We start from the raw sequence: 12120 nt of genomic DNA on the forward strand, positions 1-12120 counted from the left end.
AGGAGGATTTTCAAGGCCTCCTTCGAGGGCTTAATTTTTTTTTCCATGTCAAAGATCTTCAAACAGTGCTCTCAAAACGTCTGAAATATTTATTCCACAAAGAAAAAAAACATCAAATTTGCTTCTATTGCACAGAAAAAAATTAAATATAGCTTCATAAAATATCACAGTGAAAGTTTGGTCATATCCCGCAGAAAAGTAAAAAATTAGTTTTATAAAATTGTTGGTTATTTCCTATACCCTCACAAAATATTGTCCACTGCTTCAACTGCACAAAACAAAAAAATCCTTAGGAAGCAGCTCCTCAGGGCTAATTCAGGGGAGCTCCAGCAGCTTTTGTTGAATTTGGAGCTTGATGGCGTGTAGCTCCTCACTCTTGTCTTTGGCCGTCTTTCTGAGGCTATTGGACTTTACAATGTGTGTCACATTGTTTTCTGCCTCTGCTTTATCAGCATAGGCATTTGCAGATGCCATGAGATCATCAATTGTCAATTCCAGCTTCTTTTTCTTTCTTTTCATTGCATCAAGCTCTTCCTCAATGCAGTGCTTTTTTCTCTGCTTTGAAGCTTCAAGGTCCTGCTTTTTCTGGGCTTCCAAGTAGGCTCCATACTTTTGCCTTGCAGCTGACACAGCGATCCTCAGTTCCTTGGTGATTGGAATGTTTAGAACACCACCTGCTTTCTCAACCGCATCGCACACGATCCGTTGTGAAACATATGAAAGGTCCTTTAGATTCTCAACGCACACCTGTCGGTTTACACTGAATCCACGCACGACAGTTGCCTGGCCATGACTGAGGACAAGCAGAAGTTTCACAATGCTCCACAACTTCGAGTAGGTTGAACTGAACTTCAAGAGATCAGGGTAAAATTCATCCAGTCTGTCAGCGCACTTGTCAAATTGTCTAAGCTGATGTTTCTGCTCGTGCAGGAGCTCCGTGTACTCGGCCAGCACCGTGTCTCGAAGGTGATCAGCCATTCTACCTGCAGTGATGAGGGTGTCCAACACTTTTCTGAAACCTGCAAGGCATTCCTCTGGCTTCGAGCACATCTGTCGTGGGTCTAGTGAAGAAAGGCCCCTAACACTTCAAGGGGCTTCTGTCTAGAACTTTCTTTGTGGCACTGATCAAAAACTGTTTACATTCCATCCGGAATTGAAACACGTCCTTTGAGCTCACTTTAGAATTCTTGAGAACTTGCTCTGCTTTGTAGCCTATATCCACCTTTCAAGTGGAATATGGTTCTAGGCATTATCAATGTCGATCTTCAGCAGACCCACTATCCCTTTGGCAGACAGGATCGAACATTTCAAAAACTTCGTCAGCAGCTTTCTGAGAACAGTTTCTAAATCCCTTGCAAGGAAAAAAACCATTGGTTGTCTGTCTGGTACTCTACCAGAAAAGGGTTCAGTGCCATCGCCACACATAAGGCAAAATTCAACTTTGCTGGCAGCAAAGCATCTCAGCAGAACTCCCACAAGTTATTGAACGATGCACATTTTGGCAGGCTGACTTCTTTTTTTCTAGCAGCCTCAATGTACTTTTTCATGTCACACCACAACAGCAATGCTCTCTCAATTACAGGAACATTCTCCACCCACCGGTGGGCGACAAACTTAAGAGGAAAGGTATCTTGGCCTGTAACTGCCGAAAAGTCCTGTCTCCGTGCTGGAGCACCTTCAAAAATTGCACTCAGATTAGACAACAAGCAGTCAAGTCCCCATTTAGTCGCTGAAACTCCAGCCCTATAAGCATTGTGCACTGTGTGTAGCCCACAAGTGCCTAAGTCCACACACAGAACTTGGTGGTTTTGTTGCAAGTGCTCTTGAAGACCTTTGAAGAACTTCAGATTGACATTGGGCCCATCCATCGATATCTGAAGAATCTTGGCAAGAGGCAAAGGCTCGAGGGCGCTTAGCAACTTTTCCTGAATGTCATCGGCTGTGGAATGCCCCATAAAAACGGAGCTGTAATACCTGGTCGTCACTTGGTGAGCACAGTCCCAACACCTCACGTGCACATCCATTTGCTTACTTTGCAGAAAGTCATTTGCCAACTCGTCAAACAGTACGACATAGAATTCACACTGTTCTATTTCTCGCTGCAATGCTGAAAGAAAGAAAGGCCTGAGACCGTGACACGTCATATAGGCGCATTTCTTCTCACCACAAGAAAACGCCTTTGCCACTTCACTGTCCGGAAACATGCGCTGAAATAGCTCCCCTGCTTGGGATGACGACCGGTACGAAAAGTGGGATGTCACAACTTTCAGAGTCCAAAGAATTTCAGTGTCAGTGACAAGCTCGTGCGCTTTGCAAGCATCGTTTAGGCTTGGCGACTGCGAGGAACACGTGCTAGTAGACTGCTCTACCGCGAACGGCGTCAGGTGCCTTTTCAACGCGCTCCCTTGCGCTACCTTCATTGCGCCAATATGCTTGCCACTTTTCATGTGACTTTTTAAAGCGGATTCACCCATGGCAGTCACATCCACAGTTTTACCGCAAAGCTTGCACTTAGCTCGATGCGGACTCGTTGTATCAGGCGCAATCCACTGCTTGTATTCGTCATGGTGGAGCCACGTAGCCTGAAACTTTCTCTTTCCAGGCATTGTGTCACATATGAAAATATCACGTGCGCTGACAGGCAGAAGCCACGCTCATTCCAAAAATGCAAGCACTAGGGCTACGCCAGCGTAGACACGGCCGCACGGCTCGGTAAACCTATCTAAAAACGTTGGGCTCGGTGAGTGATGGCGATGCGATAGCGATGGGATGACGCAGCCGCGCGCCCACTGCAGTGTTGCCAGCTGCCTAACCAGAATGCACTAAATAGGCTAAAAATCGATACGTTTCCTTCCCCACATTTCATTCAGAACTCAGTCAAGAATAAAAGTTTTCATGACGAAAAACACCAGTTCAAATTTAGTGGGCTCGGCAGCTGTGCCACTGCGCGGACGAGTAACCCTCTAGTCTTCGCCATGCAGGTGCTCCTTCCTGTGTTCACACATGTGCTGTTGCCTGTTCTGGCTGCTGCCTGCATTGACGTGCGGCCACGTTATCGTCATCACTACGGCAGTCATGAAGCTGATACCAATTCCGTAACAGCGGCTGACGTCACGTTTACCTGGATTTCGCCACCACCTGGCTCTGGGACCATCCGTTCGTCGTGGGAAATACAATCGCCGCAGACATCATGTTTTTCACCACCTATAAAAGATCGCCCGTGGACCGCGGCGCCTTGTGGGCTCGGCAGCTGTGCCACTGCACGGACGAGTAACCCTCTTGTCTTCGCCATGCAGGTGCTCCTTCCTGTGTTCACACATGTGCTGTCGCCTGTTCTGGCTGCTGCCTGCGTTGACGTGCAGCCACGTTATCGTCATCACTACGGCAGTCATGAAGCTGATACCAATTCCGTAACAGCGGCTGACGTCACGTTTACCTGGATTTCGCCACCACCTGGCTCTGGGACCATCCGTTCGTCGTGGGAAATACAATCGCCGCAGACATCATGTTTTTCGCCACCTATAAAAGATCGCCCGTGGACCGCGGCGCCTTGTGGGCTCGGCAGCTGTGCCACTGCACGGACGAGTAACCCTCTTGTCTTCGCCATGCAGGTGCTCCTTCCTGTGTTCACACATGTGCTGTTGCCTGTTCTGGCTGCTGCCTGCGTTGACGTGCGGCCACGTTATCGTCATCACTACGGCAGTCATGAAGCTGATACCAATTCCGTAACAGCGGCTGACATCACGTTTACCTGGATTTCGCCACCACCTGGCTCTGGGACCATCCGTTCGTCGTGGGAAATACAATCGCCGCAGACATCATGTTTTTCGCCACCTATAAAAGATCGCCCGTGGACCGCGGCGCCTTGTGGGCTCGGCAGCTGTGCCACTGCACGGACGAGTAACCCTCTTGTCTTCGCCATGCAGGTGCTCCTTCCTGTGTTCACACATGTGCTGTTGCCTGTTCTGGCTGCTGCCTGCGTTGACGTGCGGCCACGTTATCGTCATCACTACGGCAGTCATGAAGCTGATACCCATTCCGTAACAGCGGCTGACGTCACGTTTACCTGGATTTCGCCACCACCTGGCTCTGGGACCATCCGTTCGTCGTGGGAAATACAATCGCCGCAGACATCATGTTTTTCGCCAACTATAAAAGATCGCCTGTGGACCGCGGCGCCTTGTGGGCTCGGCAGCTGTGCCACTGCGCGGACGAGTAACCCTCTTGTCTTCGCCATGCAGGTTAGAAAATCATACTTTCTTTTTGCAAAGAAATCGAGCAACTACTTCTTAATTCAGCTGCTCAGCCCGCAGTGTTGTACTTGTATTGTCGTTGAATGCTTTGCTGTTGTCCATTCGTTGCTTATGCAATCCGGTGACATAGAAACTAACCCTGGTCCTGACACTGCCGCCATACTTGCAGAACTACAGAAACTAACATCGGGCCAAAGCACGTTAATCAGCGAAGTAAAAGACCTCAGCAGCAGGTTAGTAGCAACAGACAAATCGATCACCGAATTAAGTAAGCGCATTACCGAATTAGAAACCCACTATCAGGACCTCGCATCACTTAAAACAGAAGTTGAATCCATTAAGACTGATGCCGCCACGTCGGCGAGCCAAATCAGTAACCTCGAATCCAGAGTAGACGATGCCGAAAACCGGTCGCGCCGTAACAACCCGCTATTTTATGGCTTACCTGATACTAGCTCAAAGGAAACATCCTCCGAGTCTGAAGAACTGGTCACCCGCCTTTGCAGTGAAAATTTGGACATCACCATAGACCCAAAAGAAATAGAAAGAGCACATCGTCTTGGCCGTCACTCAAGTTAACGATGTCGACCCATTATCGTTAAATTCACTTCCCATAAGACAAAAGAATCCATCCTAAAAAACGCCCGGAAACTAAAAGACACCGACTACAGCATAGGAGAAGACTTTTCACATTCTGTCCGTAAGGCACGCAAACATTTATTACGTTTCGCGAAAGAAACATCTGATAAGTACGCACTGCGCTTTAAAACACTGTACATAGGCCCCAAGCAGTATATATTCGACGACTTGACGGAAACGGTAAAAGAAGTGCCATAGCAATCACACTCTGCTCGCTCTAAAGCAACACCCCGACAGCACATCCCCCGAACTAATCTTACCTTATCTGCAGTATTTACTAACATACGAAGCTTTTTACCGAAACGGGAAATCGTATCTAGTCTTGTCTTATCAACCAACAGCACCCTTCTCATGCTTACAGAAACGTGGTTAGCAGACAATATCAGTGATACCGAAATTTTAGCTGCGCTGCCCAACTTTAAAGTTTACCGTAAAGACCGGGAAATAGCCCGTGGCGGTGGCGTGCTCATAGCCGTACATCAGCAGTTTTCAGCATCCTTAATCAATGTAGATTCTAACTTAGAGCTGCTATGGCTGCTCTGCCACGCTGCCCCCCGAACTGTGCTGGTAGGAGTCTGTTACAGGCCACCGCAAAATGATCCGGACTTTTCCTACAAACTAAACAATGTGCTGAGTGAACTGACATCATCGTATCCTAACGCAGATATTGTTCTTTTTGGTGATTTCAATTTTCCCACTATTGACTGGCGTAACTACACCTCCATGACAAATTCTTCAGAAGCAAAAAATTTTGTCGAGGTCTGTCTTAACTTCAACCTTACCCAGCTAATATTAGAGCCAACGCGCATTGCGCAGAATTCCGCCAACACTCTATATCTGATATTAACCAACAGCCCTGATAGCGCAACAAGTATTACATACCTAAGGGAAATAAGTGATCATAAAGTCATTCATGCTACCTTCAGTTTTACACCCATGCTTCGTCAAGTTTCCAGGAAAACAATTCGTCTTTATGAAAGAGGTGATTTTCAAGCAATAAATGAAGAACTAACTGCTTTTTTTTACAACTTATGAAACCGATTTCCACACAAAGTCTCTTAACGAAAATTGGACGATTTTCAGGGACAAAGTTAACGAACTAACAAACAAGTACATTCCGGTAGCTAGTTTCCGTGCTAACCAGCAAAAACCGTGGTTTACTACGGCCCTGAAACGCCTGGAAAACAAGAAAAAGCATCACTATCGGGCAGCAAAGCGGAACCCAAGCCAAGCATCATGGGAAAAGTACTACACTGCCGAAGCTGATTACCTTGCTGCTATCCGCAACGCAAAACACACCTTTTTCCATTCTGACTTGCCAAAAATGCTAATACACAACCCTAAAAAATTCTGGCACGTAGTAAACCCGAAGGATACACATACAATTATTCTTACTAACGATATGGGTCAAACCATCAGCGATTGTGAATGTGCTGACATTTTCAATAGAGCCTTTTCAACTGTTTTTGCGAAAGAGTGTGATTTACCTGCTAACGCCTTCATAAGTTCCTTCACAGCGTCAACCATGGATCCAGTTTCTTTCTTTGCAGATGGTATATCATCTCGTATCGAAAACATCAAGCTAACGTCATCAGCCGGGATCGATGAAATTAACTCGAAATTTCTGAAAAATACTAAGCACATTTCCGCGGCCTACTTATCACTATTGTACTCTCAGTCTCTCTCTTCAGGTAACATACCGCATGACTGGAAAGTGGGAAAGGTCGTCCCAATCTTCAAGTCTGGTAACAAAAACTCGCCCTTAAATTATCGACCCATTTCTCTAACAAGCATTCCTTGTAAAATCATGGAGCATGTAATTTATTCTCAAGTCATGAACTTTCTCGATTCCAACAATTTCTTTCATTCATCACAACATGGCTTCCGTAAAAACCTTTCCTGTGAGACACAACTGGCTACATTTGTTCATGACTTACATGCCAACCTTGACTGCAACCAACAGATTGATGCTATTTTTTTAGATTACGCAAAAGCCTTTGACAAAGTACCACACCAGAGATTACTACTTAAGCTCTCTTACCTAAATATTCACCCTAGCATTCTAAACTGGATTAAGGAATTTTTAACAAATCGAACCCAATTAGTCATAGTTAATAACGAATTTTCTGATTACATTCCAGTAACCTCAGGCGTCCCCCAAGGATCAGTGCTCGGACCGTTATTATTCTTAATATACATTAATGACTTGCCCCTTCACGTATCATGTCACATTCGTATGTTCGCAGATGATTGCGTCATTTATCGTACTATTAATAACTCTTCCCACCAAGAAGCCCTCCAGACTGACCTAACTAACGTTCAGAAATGGAGCGACCTGTGGATGATGACACTTAACCTTCAGAAATGCAAGATTGTATCCTTCACCCGTCGCACTAAACCATTTATTTTTTTGTACAATATAGCTCAAATCCCAATAGAAGCAGTTAACTCATTTAAGTACTTAGGAGTCACGCTATCTCATGATTTATCTTGGCGCACACATATTTCTAATGCAATATCATCCGTGAATAAAACACTAGGCTTTTTGAAACGCCACTTACGTCACGCTCCCCAACAAGTTAAACTCCTGGCTTACCAATCGCTAATCAGACCGAAACTAGAATATGCATCCCCCATATGGAATCCACATCAAATATACCTCATAAATGCCCTCGAATCCGTCCAGAACCGTGCCACTAGATTCATCCCCAATACCTATTCATACCAAGTCAGCGTGTCGTCCGTCTTTAAAAGCAGAATCCGCCTTATCAACCCTTGTTATTCGTCGCCGCATTGCCAGCCTAAACCTGTTTCATAAGTTCTTTTACAGCACCCATGGTTACGCAGGCTATATCACATCACCAGCTCGCATATCGCATCGCACTGGTCACATTCTTCAAGTTGCCCGGCCTCGGACCCATACGACCACGTTCGCTGCCTCCTTCTTCCCCCGAGCAGCATTAGATTGGAACGGCCTTTCCCACAGCATCGCCGCTATCACCTGCCCATCCAACTTTTCCAAAGCACTAACAGATCATATTGTATGTTGAACCCATATGGCAACCATTGTACTTATTTTTTTTTGTATAATCCACCCCTTATGTAATACCCCCACGGGGGTCCTTAAGGTAATAAACTGAACTGAACTGAGTATTCAAGGAATTCAAGAATCTTCAAGGACCAGTCATGAATTACGGAAGTTTGTTTTCAAGGCCCTTAAAAGCCTTGAATTTAATGGTATTCAAGGTCTTCAAGCACCTGTGCGCACCCTGTATGCAGGATGTAGAGGAAATCCGAAAGGCGTGATGCAGTGACCAGAGGATAGTAAGGTCTCGAATTAGTCTAGATCTGAAGCGGGGATGGAACATATTAGTAAGAAAGAAGTGCATCAACGCATTTGCGGTGAGGGGGAGGGCAGAATTCAGGATCTCGCTACAGAAGAGATATTCAGCTTTAATTGAGAATGATGACCTTAGCGTAGAAGTAATGAACGATAAATTCAGAGATCATTACTGAATTCGTGGTAGAAGTAGGCAGTAGTATAGTTAGGATACTGGTAAACTATCTAAGGTGACGAAAGATTTGATAAACACCAAAGTCTCAAATCTTCAAACCCAACAGACAGGATAGAACTGGCACGCTCTAAAGAACAGGGGAAGCCTTAAAGTGGTGAAGAGAAAATTGGGCTTAGGCAAAAATCAGATGTATAGACCGTTTTAATGAGAGCAAGCAGGAGAGGACGAAAATACTCTCTAACCATGATTCCTTTCGCCGGCCCATTGTTGCCAGTACCGAGCGGGCTGCGCATTCGCACGCTTCATGCATAGCAGAGCGGCCTTGCACCTCGGTATATTGTCGTTTGAGAGACTTAAATACCTTTATTAGCACCCCTTTTAGTGGTAATGTCATCGGGACAGCAATGCGTGATCGTGGACTGCACAAACAATCAAAGGAATCGCAATATGATTGCCGAAAGCGTATGCGGAAAGCATGCATCGAGAGTCCGAGTTCGGCTGTGATATGTTTCTGCTTCACTGCTTTCCAGTCTATCCTTATTTAATTCGCCTATGAACGTTTTATGTAAGCCAGATAGACTTAGTACCAATAACAGACTCACGAATATGATGCCAATTTCACTTCCTCTGCTGTAGTAGCCACGCACGCCGGGCAGGCCGTGCCTCCTGCAAGCCCTCAGCACCAACGATACGGTGGATCTCTTCCGGCAACGCAAGAGCGTGCTAAAATCTGTTCTTCACTCAAACTATAAGCCGACAAAAAAAGAAAGATGTGTTATTGATAATTGCAATGCAAATAAGTTACGCAACACATTACCGATGGGTGGAATGCGGCGCTCGGCTCTTCGTCTGCATGCTGGCTTCGCTGCTAAGGCGTCACCGAAATTTACATCTTTCTTTTACTGATACTATGGGATCGCCAGTAAGGCAGTTCCATGAGAGATTATTTACTCTAGCGCTGAGCAATTACAAAGCGTCGTCGGATGTGCCTTCAATGCGAAACAATTTAGGCCTAGCAAGGATTAGGGAGTAGCGCTCAACGAGAGTGCCGTAGTCCGCCGTGCCAGCGGGCGGCGCCGCTTTCGTATAAGCGCTGCTGTATGTGCTGCGAATTTGTCGCCTTCTTTCATGGTGCAGCTGAGAGTGCACGTTTTTTGACATTTTGCTCAACAACACATCGTGCAAACGATGCTGGTACGGGATGGGGGTATACGATGTTGTTGCGCCACAGGACAAATACCAATGTTTTATAAAAACGTCGACGGATGGTACTTTAGACAATACTTCTTTTATGTGCTGGTCTTGAACCGTGGTTTAACTTGAAAGTATACATTGTAGAAGCAGGACAGCTCGATCCTATATTGAAATGGGTCGCACTTCATGTTAAATCAATGCGGCGATAACTAGAAAGAATCTTTCGCAGTATCTGCATTCCGCGTTCGGTAGCTGCCCGTACTGTTCATTCGCTGTGTGTTTGTGTGTACAGTTACCATCGCGATTATAAAATATAACTGAAAATACATGTATCGTGAAAGATATGACAGATACATCCTCACTGCGGAAGTGGAGCGCAGTCTTTCGCAGTCACCCCGGCCGAGTGCTGTTTCCAACAGCTGCTGCCATGCCAAATGGATGGTATATGGTTTGCTGGCGTGCTCAAACGAAGCACAAACAGCAACAAGGTGTCAAATAGCTTTCACGAGCACCGCAAAACAGCACTTTTACACTGCCGCACCGCAGCATCAACACGCACAGCATAGCTCAAGATGGTGTCAAGAGGAGCCGGAGCGGACGTTCCCAGTTGGGCTCATACGGGGTACCACCATCAAACTAAGATGGCTGCACCCAGGCATCGAAACTAAAAAAGTCTATACATGCTAAGGGACAAGGCGGGCAATGTCATCACGAATATGGACAGGATAGTCAAAGTAGCCGAGGAGTTCTATACTGATTTCTACAGTAGCTGAAGTAGTCAGGACAATATTGAGGTTAGCAATAGTGAAAAGCAGTCAGGCGTTCCACCAATGATGAAGGACGAGGTTAAGAAAGCTTTAGAAACTATGAAAAGGGGGAAATCAGCTGGAAGGGATCAAGTAACTGCAGATTTGTTGAAGGATAGGGGAGATATTGCGCTAGGAAAACTGGCCAACCTGTATACGCCATGCCTGTTGTCATGGCGTTACTGGAATCATGAAAGAACGCTAACATTATCTTAATTCATAAGAAAGGGGATGCTAGGGACTCAAAAAATTACAGAGACCAATCAGCTCACTATCTGCTACGTACAGTAGAACCCCATTGTTACGTTCCTCACTGCTGCATTTTCCCGGCTGTTACATCGCTTTCATCTGGTCCCGGCATTGCTCCCGTAGGATCCAATGTATTGGGATCATCGTTGTTAAGTTGTAGCTGTGAAAACGTTCCCGCATGATACGTCGCAACTGGTCACCGCGAACCCGCCTGAGGCAACGCGTGCCGATCACCACTTTGATTTTTGAACGGTCTTGGCTAGGCTTGGCTGCGGAACTAACTTCAAGAAGCCGCACGCGAGTTGGAGAGGCCGCCACTAGATGGCCATCTGCCTTGTGAACGTCGGCTAGGTGGCGTGCACCGCCACCGCCCGATTCAAAGGGTACAGCTTCATCCATCCATCCATCCGTCGAACCAGTCCACGACAAAGCCGGTCGTGAACCAGTCGAACTAACCCCTGTCCTTTGTATCCGACGATCGTGATCTGACGTACTTCGATGGCGTCACGCAAGCTGAAGGAAAAGCTGGATGCACTCAACGCTGTCGACAGGCAGCCAGCGCGGAAAAGAATTGATATTGCCAGTGACCTTGGTCTGCTACGGTCGACGCTTAACAGCATCGTCTCAAAGCGTGCCGAGATTGAAGGCAATGCAGCGCTTTTCGGCCCGAAAGCTAAGCTGGCTCGTGGGGCCAAGTATCGAAACCTCGCTCTTCTGACCTGGTTCAAGCAAGCTGGCACTGCCGGCGTCAACTTTGATGGCAGCATTTTGCGTGAGAAGGCATCGCCAGCAGACTGGACATCACGGACTTTGTGGCGTCGAATGGCTGGATCGACCATTTCCGGAAGAGGCACGGCATCGCGTACAAGACAGTAAGTGGTGAATCAGCAAGTGTGAATTTGGCAACAGTCGACGATTAGAAGGCCACACTATCTGCTATACTAATTGAGGCCTATGCGCCTCATGACATCTACAACGCCGATGAAACAGGGCCTTTTTTTTTTCGGGTGCAGCCATCGAAGTCCCTAAGCCTGAAAGGAGAAGCGTGTCATGGAGGCAAAAACAGCAAGCAAAGAGTGATTGACGGTGCTCCTTTGCTGCAACATGGATGGTTCCGATAAGTTATAGCCATGGGTAATCGGCAAATATCGAAACCCGTGGTGCTTGAAGAACACTCGCCTGCTGCCATGTCACTACAGAAGTAACAGTCGTGCGTGGATGACATGTTCGTTGTTCGAAGAATTCCTTCACTACTTCGACAAGATGGGATCCCAGTGCAGGAGCGTTCTCGTTTTTCTAGACAATTGTGCTGCCCATCCAAGAGACCCGGAGTTTCTTCGGAACGTCAAGCTTGTTTTTGGAAAACTTTGAAAGAGCGCAAACACACACGACCACTAAGGACAAGAGACGAGAAGTGGTCGTGTGTGCTTGCGCTCTTTTAAAGTTTTCCAAAAATGTGCCAAC

At 46.5% G+C, this 12120-nt stretch overlaps 2 protein-coding genes and 1 pseudogene across 7 annotated transcripts in view; 1 reads left to right on the plus strand and 2 right to left on the minus strand.

Annotated features, from left to right (window-relative positions):
* The window catches only part of PRAS40 (Proline-rich Akt substrate 40 kDa), a 275365-nt gene that overhangs the window by 63674 nt on the left and 199571 nt on the right, over positions 1-12120 (minus strand). The gene's annotated exons all lie outside the window — the stretch shown is intronic.
* On the minus strand, positions 1238-2761 carry LOC146171963 (uncharacterized). The gene has a single exon (XM_084586173.1). It carries the CDS (start codon positions 2604-2606, stop codon positions 1461-1463), a length of 1146 nt encoding a protein of 381 aa, XP_084442299.1. The 5' UTR covers positions 2607-2761; the 3' UTR covers positions 1238-1460.
* On the plus strand, positions 3921-5102 carry LOC146171964 (uncharacterized; annotated as a pseudogene).

This window comes from Amblyomma maculatum, unplaced genomic scaffold (genome assembly GCF_055883805.1).
Source record: "Amblyomma maculatum isolate TAMU_Amacu unplaced genomic scaffold, ASM5588380v1 scaffold_15, whole genome shotgun sequence".
Classification (NCBI taxonomy): Eukaryota; Metazoa; Arthropoda; class Arachnida; order Ixodida; family Ixodidae; genus Amblyomma; species Amblyomma maculatum.